Source organism: Momordica charantia, assembly GCF_013281855.1.
Source record: "Momordica charantia cultivar OHB3-1 chromosome 4 unlocalized genomic scaffold, Mcharantia_2.0 BLBB01000004.1, whole genome shotgun sequence".
NCBI classification, from domain to species: Eukaryota; Viridiplantae; Streptophyta; class Magnoliopsida; order Cucurbitales; family Cucurbitaceae; genus Momordica; species Momordica charantia.
The window spans coordinates 1,539,776-1,563,364 of record NW_028275162.1 but is presented as its reverse complement, the minus strand read 5'-3'; the positions used below and the strand labels follow the sequence as shown (position 1 = coordinate 1,563,364).

General features: G+C 33.2%; 2 protein-coding genes and 1 long non-coding RNA gene across 3 annotated transcripts; 2 read left to right on the top strand and 1 right to left on the bottom strand.

Moving 5' to 3' along the window:
* The first annotated feature begins 1,869 nt into the window (after nucleotides 1-1,869).
* On the top strand, nucleotides 1,870-9,868 carry LOC111007799 (aconitate hydratase, cytoplasmic). Its single transcript, XM_022280292.2, has 20 exons — nucleotides 1,870-2,340; nucleotides 2,581-2,685; nucleotides 2,920-3,080; nucleotides 3,186-3,278; nucleotides 3,701-3,886; nucleotides 4,061-4,222; nucleotides 4,350-4,494; nucleotides 4,582-4,724; nucleotides 4,807-4,863; nucleotides 4,981-5,060; nucleotides 5,191-5,266; nucleotides 5,397-5,582; nucleotides 5,776-5,843; nucleotides 6,436-6,554; nucleotides 6,758-6,879; nucleotides 7,777-7,875; nucleotides 7,960-8,439; nucleotides 8,869-8,967; nucleotides 9,062-9,304; nucleotides 9,449-9,868. The coding sequence occupies exons 1-20, from the start codon at nucleotides 2,055-2,057 to the stop codon at nucleotides 9,515-9,517; spliced, it is 2,979 nt and encodes a 992-aa protein (XP_022135984.2). The 5' UTR covers nucleotides 1,870-2,054; the 3' UTR covers nucleotides 9,518-9,868.
* Nucleotides 9,869-13,452: 3,584 nt separating this feature from the next.
* Nucleotides 13,453-14,785, bottom strand: LOC148211627 (uncharacterized). The gene is made up of 2 exons (XR_015790150.1): nucleotides 14,644-14,785; nucleotides 13,453-14,097 (listed from the first exon to the last, which is right to left on the bottom strand). It is a non-coding gene; the product is annotated as an uncharacterized LOC148211627 (long non-coding RNA).
* On the top strand, nucleotides 13,697-19,580 carry LOC111007800 (protein DETOXIFICATION 40). Its single transcript, XM_022280294.2, is given in 8 exon segments — nucleotides 13,697-14,038; nucleotides 14,540-15,171; nucleotides 17,635-17,691; nucleotides 18,246-18,472; nucleotides 18,585-18,703; nucleotides 18,833-18,919; nucleotides 19,208-19,261; nucleotides 19,263-19,580. Coding segments are annotated over 8 exon segments (1,548 nt in total). The 3' UTR covers nucleotides 19,293-19,580.
* Nucleotides 19,581-23,589: the final 4,009 nt, after the last annotated feature.

Below are 23,589 nucleotides of genomic sequence, written 5' to 3'. Positions count from 1 at the left end.
TAAATTATTTATATTATGCGTAGAATTTATACTAAAATATTGTAAATAAAAATAAAGAAATTGTTACTTTTTGAAAGTACAACTTGTATAGATACCAAAATGAATATTTTGAAAATACAAAAATTAAAATCAACAATGCTGAAAGTACATGAACCTAAATAGTATTTTAACTAGAATAACATGCCAGAGTTATAATTTAGACCTTCGTTATGTGTCGACTAATTAAACAATGTTGAGGTTAGGGATGTGACTTGTTATTATCTAAGTATATTTATCACTATATTAGAAAAATTTTCAAGAAAATAAAATGGCTAGAATCACTTTTAGTAAAAAAGAAGTCATAACGACCATAGATCAGTAGTAACTGACATATATCTCAAACTATGGATTGTGAATTCGATCCCTATTTCCACATAGCGTAACTAAAACTCTCCAACTAGTGAATTTGATCCCTATTTCCATATAGTGTAATTAAAACAAACTTTTAGTACAGAGGAAGAAAAAGGAAAACACTTGGATATTTAATTCTGTACTTTCCATGATTTGAACTTTGAAGAGTAGAAAACACCAAAGAGTCCAGGCCCAGGCCCAGGAGGGTTGAGAAGAGAGAATCAAATTGAAAACCCTAGCCGACCGGCGATGACTTTTCAAACAAACCGAGCTGCCACAGTCGTACAAGGCATTTTCTTAATAACAGTGCACCTTTAGCGCCATTCTTTCTAATTTCTATGGATAACTGCAACTATTCTTTTGGCGTTAACGCACAGTGGCGTCCAAATGATAAGACTTCAAAAGAAAAACATAAAATACACACGCACACATATTTTGGTAACAATTACAACTAAAATAAAGGAAAATGGGTTGAGATGTCTAAAAGAATATATTCCTTTTTGTTTTTTAATTATGAAAGAGCTAATATGAATATAGTCCGATTAGTTAAAGACACTCATCTTACAAAATCGAATTTCCACCCACATATCATACTGAACAAATATTAAAAAATAATTTTGTTTGAAAGAAAGAAACTTTTAATTGGTCACAAATTTCGTTGTGAAGAAAAACTTGAGAAAAGAATGTACGTGGCAACATGAACATGGAGTAACACCTGTTCATTTCATTGAGGTCCAAGGTTCAAATCTTCCTACTTCAATTTATTATATTAAAAAAAATATATATTTTGTTTATTTTTAACATTTTGAAAAACTGCTCTAAAAATTCCATTATAAAATAATAAATACAAAATCGTGCTATTCTTCAACTACTATTTTAAGTTTTCTATAGTTGACTATAATTTTAAAAGCTTTCTGAAATTAGATCATTAAAAAACAGCAAATAGACACGATTAAAAAAAGAAAAACTAAAGATGCTAAATTCGCTACCAGACGGAAATTGTATCGAGGAATTGATAATATTGAATTCACAATTAATTTAAATTTAAGATTTAATTAGATGGAATGAAAAATTAAAGGTTAAAATTAATCGAGTATACTGCGATAGTACGTGGCTTCACCCGATTATTTGCAATTCCCCAAAATCTGTAGAACCGGATCCCTCTCCATTGCAGAAGATATTCCATATTTTACCAATTGACTGAGCCCTCTGCGAAACTTCCACAGCTTGGCCCAGCACTTTAAATTACATAACAGAAATTACAAGAAATTCCCCCCTGTGGCGAGGCTCACACTCCTTACGGTGCACATCCACTCAACCTCTGCCAACTCATAAAAATAATTTTTAAAACTTGTTCATAAATCGACAGTCCCTCAATTTATTATTCATGAATGGTGATTGTGAATGATGCAGCTTCGCTGTAGAGGAGTATTGCTCTGTCCCTCTAAACTTTACCCGCCAGATCAAATTCTATTTTTCTAAGAAGAGAGCGGCACGCAGCCCTAAGTCCGATTACCCTTTTCCACACGCCCCTCCCATCTTCTCTCTCGCGAGACCACGAGCCCGCCATTGCTTTGTTCTTCTTCCCATAACGTCTTCCATTTCTCCAATCCTTATCTTGTAGTTCTTGCTCTTATCGTGATCCTGATCGCCATACGTATATAATGGCTTCGGCCTCGGCGTCTGCGCTGCTCAGAGCTTCAAGAGCCAGGATATTGTCGCCTTCTTTTGCTTCCAGAGCTTTTGCCGCTTCGTCTCCGAAGCCGTCTTCGCTTTCTTTCGCCGCTGGATATAGATCTCTCAGTGGTTCCTCTGCTTTTCGATCTCTCCGTGGCTCCCTCCCTCGCTGGAGCCACGGTGTCGACTGGCGTTCTCCTCTCAGTCTTCGTGCTCAGATCAGAGCTGCTGCTCCAGTCATTGAACGACTCCACCGAAAATTCTCTTCCATGGGTATGGCGATACAGCTAATGTGGCGAAATGATCTGTTTGTGTGAAATGATCTGTTCCAGATATGGTTGCTCGGTTTCTATATTTATTTAATCGAATATTATCTGTTATCGCGATGGAATTTTTTTTCTAGTTCAATCTTAGACATGTTGTAACGAAATTTGATGCTGCGAGTTGGAGATATTATGTTGTGTTTAGTTTTTACCTTACACTTATTCTGACCAGCCGTTGTTGTGGTTTCAGCTTCCGAAAACCCTTTCAAGGAAAATTTAACGAGTCTTCCCAAGCCTGGAGGTGGAGAATTTGGAAAGTTTTACAGCCTACCTTCTTTGAATGATCCGAGAATCGGTAACTCTTTCAAACTTACTACTGCAGGAGGAATTTTATTTATTAATTTACTACAGAGCTGTTTTTTAGGTTTTGATTCGTTAGTTGTGTTGCTGAAGTTGCAAAACAATGTAGTTACATGGTTATTTAAGTAACTGCTAAAGCCATTATTTTGTCTTGTTTTGCTTCATGTGAATACTCATTGTTTTCTTTTTCCTTTTTTCATATTTTTCTTTCTACATTTATGCGTGACAGATAAGTTGCCTTACTCCATTCGAATATTACTTGAATCTGCAATTCGGAACTGTGACAATTTCCAAGTGAAAAAGGAAGATGTAGAGAAAATTATTGATTGGGAAAGTAGCTCCCCAAAGCAAGTTGAAATTCCTTTCAAACCTGCTCGTGTCCTACTGCAGGTACTGTAACTATTCGGTAGATTGTGAGATTATCTTGAATGTTATTTTTCTTTCTTGTCTTCCTTTTTCCAACTTTCCTCGTCCCTAACACTTCCACACTCCCAGGATTTTACTGGGGTACCAGCGGTTGTTGATCTAGCTTGTATGCGTGATGCCATGAACAAACTTGGGAGTGATTCCAATAAAATAAATCCCCTGGTATGTATTTACTTCTTAAAAATTTTTATATACTGTCGGTGGTAAAATGTACTCTGTATGTGGATGTGAACATATTCATTTAAGTCACAGTTTAGACCAATGGTTTCGTATCTTATTTTTATAGCCGAGAAATGGGAATCATGATGAAATGTTACATGGTGATATTTGATTGTTCAAGAGTTGTGACATTTCTAGTATGGTTTTACTCCTGTTCATGGATTTCTCTTGACCACTAGAAGTGAATATATGATGTAGTCATGAAATCTTCTTCTCAAGTTATCATTCTTTTTGTTGCAATTACCATCTGTCATGCAGGTTACTGTATAGATCTCCCTGACCATTCAAATTCATATATTTCTTGTGCTCGTCATATCTGTGTTCCTTCCCATAAATTTCTCATTGGATTAACATCTGTCATGTAGGTTCCTGTAGACCTTGTGATTGATCATTCAGTTCAAGTTGATGTAGCAAAAACAGAAAATGCAGTTCAGGCCAATATGGAGCTTGAATTCCAAAGAAACAAGGAAAGATTTGCGTTCCTAAAATGGGGATCTAATGCATTCCAGAATATGCTGGTTGTTCCTCCTGGATCTGGTATTGTTCACCAGGTAACTAATTGTAGAAGTGAAGTAGAAGGTTTTGAAATCTGAAATGTCACGTTTGACAAGCTGTTAAGTTGCTGCTAATAGGTCTATTCGACATTTGCTCTTGGTATTTAAAGGATTATTAAATGAAATAAAAATAAGGCTTAATAATTAAAATTTAACATTTTAACATTTCAGGTCAATTTGGAATATCTTGGAAGAGTGGTTTTCAACACTGGTGGTCTGCTCTACCCTGATAGTGTTGTTGGAACAGATTCTCACACGACCATGATCGATGGTTTAGGGGTTGCTGGTTGGGGTGTTGGAGGTATTGAGGCAGAGGCTGCAATGCTTGGACAGGTATTATGTTTTGGCTGTTTATTTTCTTTTATTGATCCAGTATGCATTTTGCTGCGTTATTTTGAAGGATTGTGTTGATGAGCTGAATGTTTTTCACAGTCTGATGTTTGAATATTGTTTTTGATAGCCAATGAGCATGGTGTTGCCTGGTGTTGTTGGATTCAAGTTATCTGGAAAATTACGCAATGGGGTCACAGCTACTGACTTGGTTTTGACTGTAACACAAATGCTGAGGAAGCATGGTGTTGTTGGCAAATTTGTTGAGTTCTATGGTAATTACAATCTGTAATTTATCAATGAGCTGTTCTTAATGTAATTTTACTTTTGCAGCTGATGGTTTCTTATGTGTGTGATTGTAGGGGATGGCATGGAGGAACTATCATTAGCTGACCGGGCTACTATTGCAAATATGTCTCCCGAGTATGGTGCAACCATGGGCTTCTTCCCTGTGGATCATGTTACCTTGCAATATCTCAAGTTAACTGGAAGAAGTGATGAGACTGTGGGTGCCTTTTTAATGTATTGATAATTAGTTGTATTGAAGAAGTCAAAACCTGTATAACCTGTTTGTTTGCTGACCATAGGTGTCGATGATTGAAGCTTACCTCCGGGCAAATAAAATGTTTGTTGACTATAAAGAGGTAAAGTCTTGCATGTTGCTTTTGTTATTTCTGTTATGAATTTCAACCTTCTGGTCATCTGATTTTTAGATGTGCATTAGTGGTGTTCTTATGTATGGTTATGTTTTTGGTGTTCAGCCTCAACAAGAAAGAGTGTATTCATCTTACCTACAATTAGACCTTGCCAATGTAGAGCCATGCATTTCAGGACCAAAAAGGTATGAGCTTCTAGCATGCTTTGTCAATATCATCTTTGCCCTTCACGTTTAGGTTCCTAGATTCAGGTTTTAATATTTTTTATCAGTCTTTCATTTTGTCTTATTCTTATGTTGCATCTGTATGTCACAGACCCCATGATCGTGTGCCTCTGAAAGAGATGAAGTCTGATTGGCATGCTTGCCTTGACAACAAAGTTGGGTTTAAGGTATGTGTTTTACTTCTATCACATATGGTCTGGCTAATATGTTTATTTTAAGATTCTTTTTAATTTGACATGAGTTCTAGCGTAATTTAATGTTCATTCTAATTATTTTCACTTCTTGCTTTAATTCTAGGGATTTGCCATACCAAAAGAAGCACAGGATAAAGTGGCGAAGTTTTCATTTCATGGACAGCCAGCTGAGCTAAAACATGGGAGTGTTGTTATTGCAGCCATAACAAGCTGTACCAACACGTCAAACCCTAGTGTTATGTTAGGAGCTGCTCTCGTAGCGAAAAAGGCTTGTGAACTTGGTTTACAGGTACTGATGGACAGGGGTGTTCAATTGATTTGAGAGACCCCTTTGTATCCCTTCCTTTTTCAATGTTTTATGATTTCTTCAAATATTTTGATTTTACCATTTGTCATTTTAGTCCACTTATCCGTTTTAAGCCTGATTTGAGGGGTTAAAGTAGTTTTTGCAAGTTAATCATTTCTGCTTAACGTTACACCAGGTCAAGCCATGGGTGAAGACTAGTCTTGCACCAGGCTCTGGAGTTGTGACAAAATACTTGCTGAAGAGGTAATTAATCATCAAGCCCGATTATGTATCAGTATCACAATAGTCTAGTAGAGTAACATGCTTACCTACAAACATTCTTATTTCTCATTTCCTGTCTCATTTTTCTTTATATTTTTTTAACAATGAAAAAAACAATAATATAAACAATTTCTTGTTCTATTTTTCTTTTTAAAAAATAATAATGTTCTTTAAAATTTTAAATTAAGAAAAATTAAAATTTTACTTAAAAAACGTCCAAATTGTTGTCATTACATTTTTTATAATTTTATTTGTTATGCATTTTGTTAATATAAGAGGATAAAACAAGGCTAGTATTAATGTTTTAAAATTGGAAAAAGAAATAACAAAACAAAATTGCCGTTTCGAAGTTTTATGTACTGTGAAACAAAAAAGAACTAAAAAAGGAATGAAGACACGTGTTTTATTTTTCTTCTCAAAATGAAAGATACGATTACTGAGAATATTACCTAATGATCTTGTAGCTTTTCTTATTTAAAAAGGACCAAATCATTGGCCATTTCTTGTCTAAAAAATGACCTTACTTCTGTTGCCTAAAAACATAAAAATAACAGTTCTGAATTTGTTGATGCAGTGGATTACAGCCATATTTAAACCAGCAGGGCTTCAATATAGTTGGCTACGGCTGTACAACATGTATTGGGAATTCCGGGGATTTGGATGAATCAGTATCTGCTGCTATATCTGAGAATGGTAATTTTAGAATGTGATAAGTTTATAAGCAGCTTCTGTTGTTATTGTTCTCAACTGTCACTACGCCACCTCAGCAGCTGGGACATGTAACCAGGGAATGTGATTAAATGGGCTGGCTTTACAACTTAAATAATATTTAACAAGTAGACTGCTTCATTTTCACCTTGATAATTCTGACTTTGGTTAGGACTTCGTTCATGCAGATATTCTTGCAGCTGCTGTGCTCTCTGGGAACCGGAATTTTGAAGGCCGTGTTCATCCACTGACCAGAGCAAACTACCTTGCTTCACCTCCCTTGGTGGTAGCTTATGCCTTAGCTGGCACGGTATGCAGTGGCAGTTTTGGATTTAATTCTCTTTTTGGCTAATTTTTGGGCTTTGGAACGATAAAATGTATAGGGTACTTTTTTGGTTCCCTTTTAGTTGTAAGGTGGTTTTCAGAGAGGGGAACAGTATGGAAATCATTAACAAGTTCTAGTCCAAACTATTTCTTAGTTTCTAATTCTTCCTTTGTAGTTTAAGGTGGGGGGTTGGTTGAAAACTAAGGAGTCCTTTTTACTCATGGTCTTCCTCAACATGGCTTAACAGTAGATATATGGCATTCTGATTGTGGTATACTCCATAAGAAAATTTCACGTTTTCAATTTTATGGTCTTGCAATTATTTAGTAAAGCAACTCCGTTCTATTTTGACACAATTGGGCCATTGTTAAATGACATATTTAGGCTATTTTGGCTTCTCTTTTGGCAGTAGATCAAATTTGTTGGTTTATAGATTCAAACTCAAAGTAGAGGAGGAATTTCTTAAAATTTGAAAAGGGATTTAGGGGGTCACGTCACCATGTCTTGTTTCTTTAAACGGTAACAATGTTAGATAGTTATTTAATTAAAAATATTATTTTGCGACAATTCTACCTTTTTTTTTATCAACACCAAATGGAGGGTGTTCTTGTAAGTTTTAACCTCCCTTGTCCTTATTTGGGTGATGTCTTATGCCACTGTTGTTTTTTTTTCAACTTGTCATGTTATCAAATATACATCTTTCTTTCCTAGTAAGTAGAAGTTTAGCATTTAAAAATGGTTTTGGAACTAGTGAGTTAATTGGTGTCAGAAGCTACCATAAAAGAATCCTACTTTAAAAACAATTGAGTGACAACCTTGAATTATGTGGTTTTAACCTGGTTCTATTCTGTCAACATGAGATAATTTGAATGAGTTTTCCAGGTTGATATTGACTTTGATAAGGAGCCAATTGGAAAAGGGAAGGATGGAAAGGATGTCTATTTCAAAGATATCTGGCCTTCTACAGAAGAAATAGCCGAGGTAGATAGTTTTTATTTTGTTGAACTGCAGAGAAATACATTTTAACGGGAAGATTGAATTTAACTGGTTTAAAATATGTATTAGGTTGTGCAATCCAGTGTATTGCCTGACATGTTCAGAAGTACTTATGAATCTATTACAAAAGGAAACCCTATGTGGAACCAACTTTCAGTACCTGCTGGCACCCTGTACTCATGGGACCCCAATTCCACCTATATTCATGAACCACCCTACTTCAAGAATATGACCATGGACCCTCCAGGAGCACATGGTGTTAAGGATGCTTACTGCCTATTGAATTTTGGAGACAGTATCACTACAGATCACATTTCCCCTGCAGGAAGCATCCACAAGGACAGCCCTGCAGCAAAATACCTTCTTGAGCGTGGAGTGGAACGCAAGGATTTCAATTCTTATGGGAGTAGGCGTGGTAACGATGAGGTGATGGCAAGGGGTACTTTTGCCAACATTCGTCTTGTTAACAAGCTTTTAAATGGTGAAGTCGGTCCCAAGACAGTTCATGTTCCCACTGGAGAGAAACTTTATGTCTTTGAAGCAGCAGAAGTGAGTATCTTTTGCCAACATATATGCATGCTATTCTCCAATACTTTTCTGTTTTGTTTCTTTGCGTTTTATTCCTACCCTGGTGCTTCTATTTTTGTGTGGAGTGAACGAGAACTCGTATGATAAAACATCAGTTTCAAAATAGTGGATGGGAATTATTTTGGAAGGAATATTGTTGGAACTGGTGAGGCTCTCTGTGAGGGAGTTACTTCATATTGGTCTTTCTTCGTATTGTATTTTAAATTTCGCAATTCACCAGGAAGAGAAAGACAAGTTACTTTACAAACTTGTCATGTGAAAATTATATCCATTGTTATTATCTCATGTGGTGATGTTTTCTGATAACGATATAATAATTTACAGTAATGTCTAATTTACATTTTTTTTTTAATGACGACTTAAGTTCTTACAACCTATTTTCTGTTTCAGAGATACAAGTCAGCTGGTCAAGACACCATTGTGCTGGCTGGGGCTGAGTATGGAAGTGGAAGCTCTCGAGATTGGGCTGCCAAGGGTCCAATGTTGTTGGTGAGTTTTTAATTTTGTAAAAAATGGATTTTTCAATTTTCATTTTCGTTACCAGACCTGGATTGACCATCTTCCTATATTTTTATGGCACCAGGGAGTCAAGGCAGTCATTGCCAAAAGTTTTGAGAGAATTCATCGTAGTAACTTGGTGGGAATGGGTATCATTCCACTTTGCTTCAAGTCTGGTGAGGATGCCGATTCACTTGGATTGACTGGACATGAACGATATACGATCGACCTCCCAAGCAATATCAATGAGATCAGGCCTGGTCAAGACGTGATGGTCACTACGGATTCTGGAAAATCTTTCACCTGTACTGTTCGTTTTGACACTGAGGTAATAATTCAACTCTCTTTTCCTTTCACTTCATCATCGGCTTGAAATGCTGCAGTATTTCACCGCATCTTTTGTATGTAATTGTAACCATGACCTTCTGAGAGGCCATATACCTGCCCTCATCTAATCTTGATCCCTCTACAGGTGGAGCTGGCCTATTTCAACAATGGAGGCATACTTCCATACGTTATTCGGAATCTCATTAAGCAGTAAGGAAGTTTTGGAGTCTCTAATTAAGCAGCAGCAGCAGGGGTCTTCGGCGTGAACTCGTCCTGTTCTTATTCCCCATTTTCATTAATAAGGAAAAAGAATGAAATCCCTGGTGGGACTCGAATGTTTTTTGATTAGTGAGCGATCTAGCAGGTTTGCCTGTGAAGAACTGTCGAGGTTGTATTTATTTCAATTGTAACAATAATTTTCTCATCTGGCAGTATTCATCCTGTAGCTGTTTCATATCTCCATTTCAAATATAGCATGATTCTAGTTTTGGTACTGCAGTGCAGAACTTGTAATGCTCGGCTTCCTTCCACATTGTTGGAGATAATAATAATGAAGGTTAAAACACTCTTATGCAGTTACTTGAATATAAGCCATTTATTAGGGTCCTGGACACGGTTAACACTGAATTTTTACCATCTATGTACAATCCTAATACGGTCACAATTTTGAATTGGCATGATACAGACTTGAAGCAACCCGAGGAAAAGCCCCTCTTGGTTTCTACTGTGGTGGTTCACTCTGATTAGCTTTGCTCTCTCCAATTTGCTGAGTTTGCATTTGTATTGTTCTAAAAACTACTAGGGGTAGGTTGAACTTAGGGTGATAGACACCGTGGTTCGTAGCCACGTGCTCTGAGCTATAGGCCTGTCCCATCTCTATTGGATTTGTTCTTGCAGGTACTCTAAAATAAGAAACCTCTCTCCTCAATCAATTTCCATTTTGGTTAAGAAGTGAAAGCGCAGTGTGAAGTGGGAGAGAAGAGTCTCTCAAAATTGGGTAGGGTTTGTCCTCTGAATTTGGATTTGTTGGATAAATTTATGAGTTTCAATAGTAACCTCAAACCTATTACTCTTCAGAGTTTACTTAAGTTCAAGCTTCCTAAACCAGTACTCCAAATACTTTATAAGCCCTCCATTTCAGGTGTCTAGTCTAACGTTGCAGTCTGTTTTGCATCAATAGTGGGCCTTGAGTTTCTTTGGATCATCCTGCCTTAAACGGGCCTTGTTAACTTGATGATTGCGTAGGGAGTGGGATATAAATATTAAATAGGGTGAAAATGGAGTGAAAATCTTGGAAAGAATCGGTATAAATAAGACCCGTTTTGTTTGCTTGGAATAAGAATCCATTCAAATTAAATGTGTTCCACCAGAGAGTAACAAGAAAATATTTCATTTATCAAAAAGAAGAAAATATTTCATAATAGAGGATCTAGAATTTTGGATATGGAAATAAATGTCCTCCACGTTTTTCTTCCATTTTTGAATGCGATTTGATTTTGTCTAGTTAGAATAAGAACCCATTTAATTTTGATGTGTTCCATCACTGAATTAGAACCAACAAGAAGTGAGATCGTATTCTTCAACATTTTTTTCTCCCGAAAGGACTTTTAGTTGAATCATGATTCTTATTCCATTTTTAAATGCTAGGGGAACTAGGTTCTTAACTTACATATGCCCATGATCAATGCGGTCACGTCATTATTTGTTCCACGTTTATAGTTTTGAAGAATTTGATTGATGAAAATTTAATACATGAGAGAAAAAAATTGAAATAATTAAAGATGAGGTGAAAAATTACACAGTTTTTTTTTTAGTACAATATGTAGGAATGAAAATTCAAATTCATATTTTTTGGTCAAACGTAAATGTCTTAACCAATTGAGAGGTTGTCACGTAGAAAATCATATACCAGATATATGAGTAACTAATCAATACATCTGAGAACAATACTTAGTGCCAAATTAAAAAATCTCCTATCAAATCACTGTTGTCTTTGTGACAAGTAGAGGGAAGAATAGAAAAAATAAGATTTTTTTTTTTTTTATGTTTTAAAAAAGTTCAACCATGATAAAATGGAAATTCTTAATATTAGGGTAGGAGTTAAATATTATTCTACATGTACGGTAATATGGTTGAATTTTGACAAAATATTAAAATTAATATTTTAAATTAACTAAAAATACAGGGAAGGTGCAACAAGTAATATAAAAGGAGTCTAGATTTTATTCATCCCAATTGAAACATTTAAACACGGTATACCAACTCTAGTTAACCGAACGATATTTGCGATAATATTTTGTGTAATTGGAGTTGAGATAGAAATCAATCTAACGGTAACAAATCTTCACAGGATTTTTCTCAGTGAGTTTTAGTTTTTTCTCGGATTTGAAGTTTTTTCTATATTAAGTAGTGTATATTTTTATTTTATTACTTTTTGTTATAATTTTTCAGTTATTTTCTACAAATTCCTATCATAAAAATAGAAGTTTTTTTTTCTACGTAGAATGAAATGTAATTACTTAAATTAAATTATGAAAATGTATGAATTATGGGTAGGTACTTATCCGAACTACTGCGAAGGCTGACCCCTGAACCTGACAGCCTAATGACGATAAAGAAATAAATTTGACATTTTTGGCCTATCCGTAACATGCATCATCTGATGTGACAAATTTCTTCACTAATTTACTACTCAATTATTAACCCAATTTAAAATTTACCTTTTTGTTTAAAAGTTAGCAATTTTGCTTCCATTCTATTTGTAGTTTAGGATCCGTTTAAATTAACTACTTTAGTACAGATTAAATAACTACATATACGTCAAATCAAATCAATGGTAGAAGCTGTGTATATAATAAATTGGTTAATACAAACATAATTTAATAATAATTAGTATGTACTCATTTCTTTTGAAGTTCACACTTTAGTATCTAAAAAAATTTGACACTATCCTTAAATCCTAAATCTTAAACGTAGTTCCCTCCCTAGATTTTTGGATTGCTTACCATTGTCTTTAATGGGTGAGTTACTGTTAATTTTTGGATTTTTCTATTACGTGCATATATTCTCATCACTAAAATGTAATTTTAAATTGATTTTACTAAGACAGTCAATCCCACAAGTCTTAACTTATTTATCCAAAAATTATTATTTGAAGGGCTACAATAACACAGGAGCTCACGAATCTCATCATTGAATGTATTGCAAAACTTGAAAGTTCATTTATTCGTTTAAATTTTATTTTTATCTATCAACTTTCAACGTTATTATATTTAAGTTATTGGTTTGTTCTATTATTATATATACGTTAAATATTAAGAATTCCAACGTTGCACCTCTAAACTTTCAATTATAAAAATTAAACCTTTAAACTTTCATGAATAAATGGAAAAACTCACCCTCAACTCCGGTACAACTGTACCATCTAAATTTTTAATGGTAAAAATTTAATCCTAAATTAAAAAGAAATACTTTCAACTTCTAAATCCACCGAGAGAAGAAGAAAAATAAAAATTGAGAAACAACGCAGAATTCGCTCATATAGAATTCGATTTTGTACAGATTGTGGCAAAAAATTCCCTTCTCTCCCCCTTCCAATTTCCCATCATCTTTCTTTACCGCGGTCCAAATACAGAGAAAAAAAAATTAATAATTCTCTCTTCCATGGACCACCTTCATTAATGGCCGCTCCCTTCAAAGTTCCAACACTTTAATTTACTCTTTCTTTTTGTCCTTTTTTTTTCTTCTTTTTCTGTGTGTTATAAATCGCGGAAGATGGAGTTGTCGGAAATATACGGTGGTGGAAAAATGAAGCAATTTTGCGAGCTGTGCAACTCTCCGACAAATGTGGTGTGCGGATCGGATGAAGTGAGGCCATGTTGGAGTGCGATGGAAAGGTCTAACCACGTCAACTTTTATTGGATTTGTAAGGTGTACAAACAAAGTTCTACATTATTTGATTAGAAAAGAAAATGATCTGTAATTGGTAGATAAGGAACAAAAAATAAAGAGTTATGTCTAAAGCAGACACGGAGAGATATTTAGTGCATTTGAGATACTAGATGGTGTTATTTTACCATGTTTAATAGTTTTGATTTTTACCATTAAAGATTTAGGAGTAAAATTGTAACAACCACCCGAATCGTGCCATTCGACCAAAAACCTAAAGATTTTTCATTTATTTACGAAAGAGGAACATCTCACGTTGAAAAGAAATGAATCTTATACATGGACTACTCTCCTCGTTGTCAATTGATTTTGAGATGGAATCTGAACCAACCATCGACATCCACGTTTATTTAATAATTGGGAGGTGATAAATGAAGCTCCAACCATCTTCTCTTTTGCTTCTGCAGAGGTCAAGACGAAGACAATAGAGATTGAGAGAGAGAATATGGAATCTGCTGCTCACACTCACAGTCACAACGATATTCATGAGTCACTGTTGCATCCAACGCCGCCGTCCTCCGACAAGCAGGAGCCGAGCCCCAGCGGCGAGGCGCTGGAGATGATATTATCAGATACCCAGTTGGCTTACGTGGACCGAATAGGTAAGGCCACGTGGATCGAGCTGAAGCTTCTGTCCCACCTGGCAGTTCCGGCGGTGTTCGTGTACATGGTCAACAATATGATGTCCATGTCCACCCGCATCTTCTCCGGCCACCTCGGCAACCTTGAGCTCGCCGCCGCTTCCCTCGGCAACAGTGGCATCCAAGTTTTTGCTTACGGTCTCATGGTATAAATATAATTTATTCAATAACTCACAATAACTGACACCATTTAATTTTATCCCGTCTGCAAAACAAAATATTATGTTTCATCTCACACCAACCTATCCATTAAGTAAATTTATGCTCCAGCTTTTGAAATACCATTTTATATTATTAACTGACTTCACCCAAATAAAATCGAAGCTTATTTTCAGTTGAGAAATTTGGATCTTAGAGGGAAAAATTTTAGAGATTGTCAAATTTTAGTTCCAATAAAAGAATAGAAATGGGTAGAAAATTAATTTCAAAGTCTTTTGAGGTTGGAAGACAAAAGCTTTGTTGACAACCTGGAATGCAAAAATGGAGCATTTTTATAAAAATTAACTGAGTTGTCAATTATTTAATTGTGATAAAGGACAAGATTTCATCGTCACCCAAATATATTTGCTCAACGATGATCAGTCTGGTTCACTTTTTTTTGGTTTAGCTGGGATTCAAAGAACTTGGAATTTAATATTCTTTTCCAGTTGGGCATGGGCAGCGCGGTGGAGACATTATGCGGGCAAGCATACGGCGCCAAGAAATTCGAAATGCTGGGCATCTATTTACAAAGATCAACGATTTTACTAACCTTAGTGGGCTTCCTCTTAACCCTCCTCTACATCTTCTCGGAGCCCATCCTTTTGTTCCTCGGCGAATCCCCCAAAATCGCTTCCTCCGCCGCGGTTTTCGTGTACGGTCTGATCCCCCAAATCTTCGCGTACGCCGTGAACTTCCCAATCCAGAAGTTTCTCCAGGCGCAGAGCATCGTGTATCCGAGCGCGTTCATATCGGCGGCGACGTTGGTGGTCCACTTGGCGCTCAGTTGGGTGGCGGCCTACAAATTGGGGCTGGGATTGATCGGAGCGTCGTCGGTGCTGAGCCTGTCGTGGTGGATAATCGTGGCGGCGCAATTCGTGTATATAGTGAAGAGCGACAAGTGTAGGGCGACGTGGAGGGGGTTCAGCGCTCAGGCATTCACCGGCTTGCCGGAGTTCTTTAGGCTGTCGGCGGCGTCGGCGATTATGCTTTGTTTGGAGACGTGGTATTTCCAGATTCTGGTTCTCGTCGCCGGCCTTCTCGAAAACCCTGAGCTCGCTCTCAGTTCCCTCTCTGTCTGGTAAATTTTCTTTTCTCTACAAGTTTTTCCCTTCCTTTTGGTAATGTGATAAAATATTAAAGACAATAATTATAAAGTTAGTAAAAAACAAGTTAATCTTTTTAACAAAGTTTTTTCTTTTTTGAGAAATTTATTTTTTACAAAGTTAGTGTCTAGCAAAGCAGAATCTTAAATTAGAAAAATACTTTGTTGGTTGAGAGTTAGTAAAATAGTTGAAAATTTGACAATTCATTAATTTTTATATAAATTTTTATACAAAGTATCTATTTTTACATTTATTTCTCTTAGTTGTCAGGTAAAGATAGTAAGGACAAGATTTCTCTCTACTATTAAGGAGTCAAGTATTTTCAGGTTATCACTAATGCTTCCTCAGTCATTAGACTTGTGTCTAATATGATTTCGCTTTTCCAATTTCCGTGTCTGTCAAATTAATTTTTTTTCTTTGTTTATATTAGATACAAAATTGAAACTTTAGGGATTTATTAATTTAGAGATCTACTAAATACTATATATATGTATCAATTTATTAGACTTTTTTTTCCAATTTAGGAAAGTGTTGGTTTCATAAAAGAGTGCGAATAAAGTTTCATGTTTAACTAGGAAAGATAGTGATCCATGGTATTATAAGACATACATTCGTACAAGATTTTTTTGGTAAAAGCAAAAACAAAGTCGTGAAACTTAGGACTAAAATGGACAATATTATACTATTGTAAAGATTTTTTTTGGTTAAAAATGATTTTTTGTTTTTGTTTGGTGGTTGGAATCCGGGTGGGGGCTCAAATGCTTTGGAGAAGTTTCTAATACTTTTAGCCTTTATTATTTCTTTTATGGAAATATATAGCAAATCTAATAAATGATTTATAGTTTTCCTAAAATAATACCCTTTTATAATGGTTTAATAAAAAAGTTGTATATGCTCATTTTCTTAAAAAAAAAATTACATATTTATAAATATTTTTAAAATTACGACTCAGTGGTAATTGACATGTACCAAATAAGATTAATTCTTTTTTCTTTTAAGTTTTATACTTTCAAGAGAAAAGAAAATCTATTTCTAGCCTTAAAGTTGAGCAATATAATAGTTTGTTTTGATATAAAAACTGAACCATAAAAATCAATAGTTTAAATATAAAGATGAAGAATTAGAAAGAATGGTATTTCAAAATATAAAAATCAGAACCAGTGAGAAAGTTTATAAAGTAAAAAATTCAGCCTTAGGGGATGTTTTTACTGGTCAGCTGAACAATTTAAATTAAATTTTAAAATAAGCAGAACCTGACAAGACATCTTTGTCCATTTGTGGGAAAAAGGTGTGGAAATGGGGGATGCGCTCTCGTTTTGGAAAATAAGAAATTTGTCTTTTTTATAACAATAAGAAATTAAAATTACTTTGGCTACTTATAAATGCGACCTAACTTTGTCCTCCCCATAAAATGCTTATTTTTCTCTGTTATTTATTTATTTTTTTGAATGATTAAATATTTAATGATGAAAAAGATAATTGGATTATCAAGAAATCCAAATATTTTTCATAAAAAAACTTATTTGATGTGTGAAGGAGTGGGGTAGGTTAATAATTGTGATGACTAGAAATAAATGTCGTCCTATTTATTTCTTTTTTTTTTCTAATGCAACTATGTGGGGTGGGGCCATGGGACTCAGATCAATTTTTTTAGTCGATCGATTGAGTTAGGTTCAAATATCGGCCTCAATTGAACTTCAATCAATACAATTTTAAATAATTTCTCTAATATCATAAACTGGGCAAGAATAGAAAAGAATAGGACAATTTCATTTATTATGAATTCGTCTTATATTTCAGTGGATTGTTACCCTAGCTTCCAATGGTTCAATCTTCCGCTCCTGCAGATTGTTAGAACTTAAAAAAAAATCATAAATCAAAAAATTTATATGCTTGCATTAATTAATTTTATTGAACTTGAAAATTAGATCTGTTTATTTGTTGTATTATACTAGAAAGGAACATTTTAAAATTTTATATGTTGGACCTATGGATAGCTAAATTAGTTTAATTAGTGCTAAACTCCAAGAGAAAGAAACATTAAAACTTTATATAGAAAAATTATAATTTTTAAAATTATTTTTTAATTTGCATCTCTTAAATGTTTACAATTGAATGGAGGTCAAACAAAAAAAAAAAAAACGAAGAAAGAAATAGAAATAATTGAAGGATTATACCTATAGAAAGTAACTTTTTTTTTTCCTTGTGAAATTATTATAAATTCTCACCTCGTACAATATTTGGTTGTTTGCAGTACTACCATTAACTTGTTTTTTTTTTTTTTGGGTTCTTCATTTATTGGTTTAAATTCTCACCTCATTGAATAATGTTTGGTTATTTGCAGTAGCACCATTAATTTTTTTCTTTTCCTGTGAAATTCTTTTTCTTCATTTTATTGGTTTAAATTCTGACCTGCTAAAATTTTTGGTTATTTGCAGTACCACCATTAATGGTCTGGCATTCATGATTTCTGTGGGCTTCAACGCAGCTGCAAGGTTACCCATATTCTCACTACGCTATCATTCCCATAACCATAACACTCTTTTTATTTATTTATTTATCCATTATAGATGGAATGACGTGATCCGACAATTAGTTGAACATGTTTGGGAGATTATTAAAATACTAATGAAATACATTCATTTTTATTATGGTCATATACATATGATAAGTAGCATGATTTGACAACCCATTGAATATGTGTTTGGGATATTAATTGGGCAGGTAAAGAAACAAAGATTAGGATATACGTGTTTAAAATGATTTTTAAATCTAATTCAATTTATCAATCCCTTCATTTATTTTTAATATGTCCCATTGTCGTATCATGTCATATCTAAATTTAAAGAAATTGGAAACCTAGCTTAATATTTAGAGATGTAAATTCGAAACTTATTAAAGTTTAAGTAACTAGGGTAGACACAATATTTCGAGGACATGGATAAATTATATAATTTAACTTGGAGTTAGAAAGACTCAATATTAATATTCTACTTGAAAATAAAATTATTTCATAACATTTATTTGAAATATGTGTTTTTGAATGCAGTGTGAGAGTGGGAAACGAGCTGGGAGTTGGGCATCCAAAATCGGCAGCATTTTCGGTGGTGGTGGTGACCGTAATTTCGTTCATGATATCCATATTTATCGCTTCAACGGTACTCGCGTTCCGCAACGTCATCAGCTATGTCTTCACCGAAGCCGCCGCCGTCTCTGATCTCTGTCCTTTTCTTGCTCTCACTCTTCTCCTCAATGGAATTCAGCCTGTTTTATCCGGTATTCATCTTTTCTTTTATTACCAAAAAAATGTATTTTTTCCTAAATTTATATATTTAACATTTATGGTACGGTGTATTTGATGACGTGTTAATCAAATAAATAAATGAAGGCGTGGCCGTGGGGTGCGGATGGCAAGCTTTTGTTGCGTACGTGAACGTGGGCTGCTATTACGTGCTCGGACTGCCTTTGGGAGCCCTCCTCGGCTTCCACTTTAAATTAGGAGCTAAGGTTTTTTATTTTTAATTTCTAACTAAAAATAACAAAATATTTTCATTATTCAACTTTTTGAATTTGATAGATTATATTCTGAAGAAAATAATGTAATTTATTAATATAATGAGTGTGATGTATATGTAGGGCATATGGTTGGGGATGCTTAGTGGTACAGCCATGCAAACGTTCATTTTGGTGTGGGTGACGTTTCGTGCCGATTGGAACAAAGAGGTAGCGTTATTTTTATGGAACTTAAATGTTGGTTTTATTGTATTTTATTTGACAATTTAGAAAGCGTTTGTCGTATGGGTTCGACGTCTTAAACCTGAGAATGTTAAGTTTTGGAGTTTCATAGCCTATGTCTTGGGTGTAAGATTGTGTAGTGTCGGGATATGGATAGTCTAATATTGATTTTATCCGTTCTTTTTTGTTCCGTTGTTTAGTGTGTTCAACTCTTGATATAATACCTTTCCATTTAAAAAAAATAAGAATAAAATAAATTTTTGATTGAAATTGCAGGTGGAAGAAGCGATGAAAAGATTAAACAAGTGGGATCACATGAACAAGACTCTTTCAAACGATAAAAGTTGAAGAATTGAAGTAGCAAGTTTATGCAATAACCTCTCAAGGAAACGAGCATTTTGGTGATGCGAATAACTTGGCCATATATATAATGAGCGTTCTCGATACACAAGTTTGTTCAATGATGATGTATAATGATAAGATAATGGTACTCTCGTATCCCAAGTATCTCCACAATTGTACGATATTGTATACTTGAGGTATAGTGTTCACTGATTTGCTTTTGGTTTGACCAAAAAGACCTCATACCAATGAGATAATTGTCTCTCTTATACCCCATAAATTACTCTCTTCCTTGACCAATGTGAAACTTTGCTTGCAATCTTCTTACAAACCAACATATAACTCATTAAAAAATTTAGAGATTTGCTCATATTGAGTCAGAAAAAATTATTGTTACCTTTTGTTATCTCATCGTTTTTTAATAAATGAATGAATGAGATAGAAGGTTAATTAAATTTGCTTCTTTCATAATTAAAGAATGAATTGAAAAGATTTAATTTTCTTCTTTTAGAAATTAGTTCAAAAGATTAAAAGTTACATATATGCTATTTATAATTTCCTACCATTGAATCAGTTCAATGGAAGAACCTAATTTAAATTTATAATGGTGAAACATAGTTTGGATGTTTAGTCAAATCATTCTCAAATATGTCCTGAATACGTTCCAAATTAGTAATTCTTCTAAATCAGTAATTCAAGCCTTAGGTATAAAAAGTAATTTTATTTAAAATCTATTTTAAAAAATCGTTCCAAATACTTCATAAAAGATCATCTAAACTTCACCTACAAACTGCTACATACTCTTAATCATGTTAGAAAGTTATCAAAGAATTTGAGATATTTTATCATTTCCCAATAATTGTAGTCATGTCATGTGAAGAAGAAAGGAAATAATTAAAGAGCAAGAAAAAAAGTCGCTTTCTTGTCAATAAAGATCCTCTTTTAAATTTCTTTTAACTCTCACTTATTTTTCTCCTTATTGTTGTCTGCCACGAAGAAAAGCAAATCAAAATGCAAGAAGAAAGGCGTTTGTTTGTGTGCTGTTTTTCAAAGGAGAGTGGCTTTTTCCTTTTTTTTTTTCTTTGTTCTTAGAGGAACGTACTATTTGTAAATTTATAATAATTAATCATAAAGAAAGAAAGGAAATCGCCTTTTCTTTAATAATAATCATATTGCTATATTTTCATTTTTTATTTATTAATATTTGTAAAAAAATGCAAAAGTTCTTTTTTGATAAGATGTGTTTTGGGTTCTTTGTCTGCATTTGTGAACATACACATACTAATTATAAATTGCGCACAAAGTTAAATTATTAATTTACTCTATATAGTTTCAAGTAGTTTTAATTTACTCGCGATTTTAAACTTTTTAATTTTTTTTTTCTAAATTTTAAGTTTAGTTTTTATGGTTTCGCTAAACCTCGTAAATTGAATACGACACATTTTGTATATTGAATAAAGGAGTGTATTTTGAACAATTTTGTGATCTTAAACTAAATTATAAGTATAGAATTGAATAATTATAAGAATCAAATTTAAAACTAATCCGGAACCATAAGAACTAAATTGAAACTGTTAAAATCATGTGGATCAATTAACACTAACTCAACTAATAGAGGTTAAATTAAAACTTTTAACATCGCAGAAACCAAACAAAAACTGTAACAAAGCTGTCATAAAAACCAAATTGATAATTTAACCACCGTTATTTTACTCTTTCCCACATAATTTTAGATGTTAGAATAATTGAGGATTTGTTTTAAAATAATTTTAGTTAAGATCGTTACGGGATCATTCGACATGTGTGCTTGGGCTCCAGCTTGGACACTCCAAAATAAGGTAGGACGGGCCCATGACCGCATGGAAGGAGCCCAAATGGGTCCCAACACATGCTGACATTTGACAGCTTTCAGTTCCGTTGTCATAGTACCGTCACTGATTTGATGACAAGTGCAATCCTTTGTCTGACCAAAATCATTTTTATTATTTGTCGAGATTTGTTTGACAAATTAAAAAATTAATTTTATCAAAATTTAAAATGGATGAGGATTTTAAAAAATCAACTCTATTTAAATCATTTTTTTCGAAATCACTAATTCTACTATCACACATGTCCTAAGTATTAATTTCGAGCTCCAATGTACTAATGCTAGATTTAGTTATAAGGAAGAACAGTTCACCACTCCCATGCCGTACATCAACAAAGATTATGAAAAAGCAAAATTCAGACATTTTCCCCAAAAAGCAACTAAATGAAATGTTGACTTATAACCTATCCAAATCTGTTACCTTAAGCTATGTAAAATATATATATATATATATATATATATATATATATATATATTTGCCCCAAAAATTTAAAATATAAAAGTAATTTGACCAACATGTGTTTCATGCATGTTCTTAAAAACAGAAGAACGACACACATTTTTGTTGTGTCATACTAATTCTGATCACTATATATATTCAAACTCTTATCAAGATTTTCACAAATTTAAGAATTTCACACTCATGTCTAAGGTTTTTAAATCTCATTTTAATCATGTCAACTTTAATTAATTTATTATATCGAGTGATGAATATTAGGTACTAGAATAGTGTGTGTATATATAAAGTTAAGAGTGTAATAAAATAGAAATTTTGAAAATTCAACCACGGAAATTGTTGTTTTCTTAAGTCTAATAATAAAATAAACGTTTTAATAGTTCATGGATCAAAATGATATAAAAACAAAAGTTTAGGTTACCTTTGATGACCACTTTATTTCTTATTTTATGTTTTTTAAAATCAAGAAAGCTCTTTTTTAAAAATAAAATATTTTCAAAATCTAAGTAAAATTTTGAAATTAGAAAAAGGTTTGTAAAATTTATTTATTGTTTTTTAGTTCATTTTTTTTTCAAATTTTTTTTTCAAATATATATAAAAAAAATTATGAAGAAGCTAACATAATTTAAAAATTAGAAAATAAAAAACAAGAATATAAAAAAAATTGTGAATAAACAAACATATAAAATTAAAAACAAACAAGTTATCAAACAAAAACTTCATTCATTAGATTTAATTTTTTTAACTTATTATTTTTTTTACAAATAAGCAATAAAATAGGGAAAATATATGATAATAAAATGAAGAAAAATATTGATAGTGTGTGGACAACGTGACGAGAGAGACCCAACGGTGGGCGACGGCTTGACTTTTCTGATACAACACTGAACAGACGTATGTGCTTAGCTTTATAATTTGTATTCGCCGAAACTGTTTCGAAACCGATGAATCGTCGTTTTTGGCCCGTTGCAGTGACACATGACATATCTTCATCTTCCACATCAAGCCATCGACTCACAATTCTATGGAAAAATTCGAATCTACTATTTTTTTATTAATAATATATATTTTAATCAATTGAATTATATTTTGATTTACAAAATTTTAAAACAATTATATTATTAGACCCAACTGACACGTATAATTTAGAAATCAACATATAATCTATATTTCATCCGTAAATATAATCTATAACTAATTTTTTTTAGGTTAGATGTTCAAATCTATGTCTTCCATATTTGTTACATTAGAAAAATATATAAATTAAAAGTTTGGAAAGAAGATTAATGTATGCAAGAGAAAAAAAGGTATAGTGGTAATATATATTTAAATAAATTTTAGGAAGAAGAATAGCATCATATAGAAAAAGAGGGTGAGTGATGAAGGGAATTTTTTTCAGCTGCTGATTAAAAATGTATTTAAAATATAACATTCATACTTATCACTTTAAATTTTTTAACAAAAATAATTTAACATCATATCGTAGCTTTGAATCTAAGTATCTATAATTTCATTTTTTATTCAATTGATTTAACATAAAAGGAGAGAAATAGGAAAATAAAAGGAGAGAAAAAAAAGCATAATAAGAGAAGAAAATGGTAATCTGATATTATTATTATTTTGGAAATAGTAATTGGGCAATTATTGGTAGGTGAATGATAGGAAAGGTATAAGAGAACAAATTAGAATAATAACCACTAACATTCATTACTTTTTCATTCTAAAACTAATTTAATATAATATTTTAAATGTTTATTAGTCAAGGTCCCTCCCTTATTCACCACCATTAAAATTTTGACTAGAGAGAAAAATATTTTCTTAAAGATTAAATTCATGTTAATATTATCTTTCTGCATGGACTCATCGCATGTGACAATGAACGCCTCAAATTACTCCGGCCTTCTTTAATTGGCACTGGCAGCGTGGATTTTCCATCATTTATTTAGATGATTTTCCTCTGACGTGTTCAATTTGGACACAGTATACTGAAGA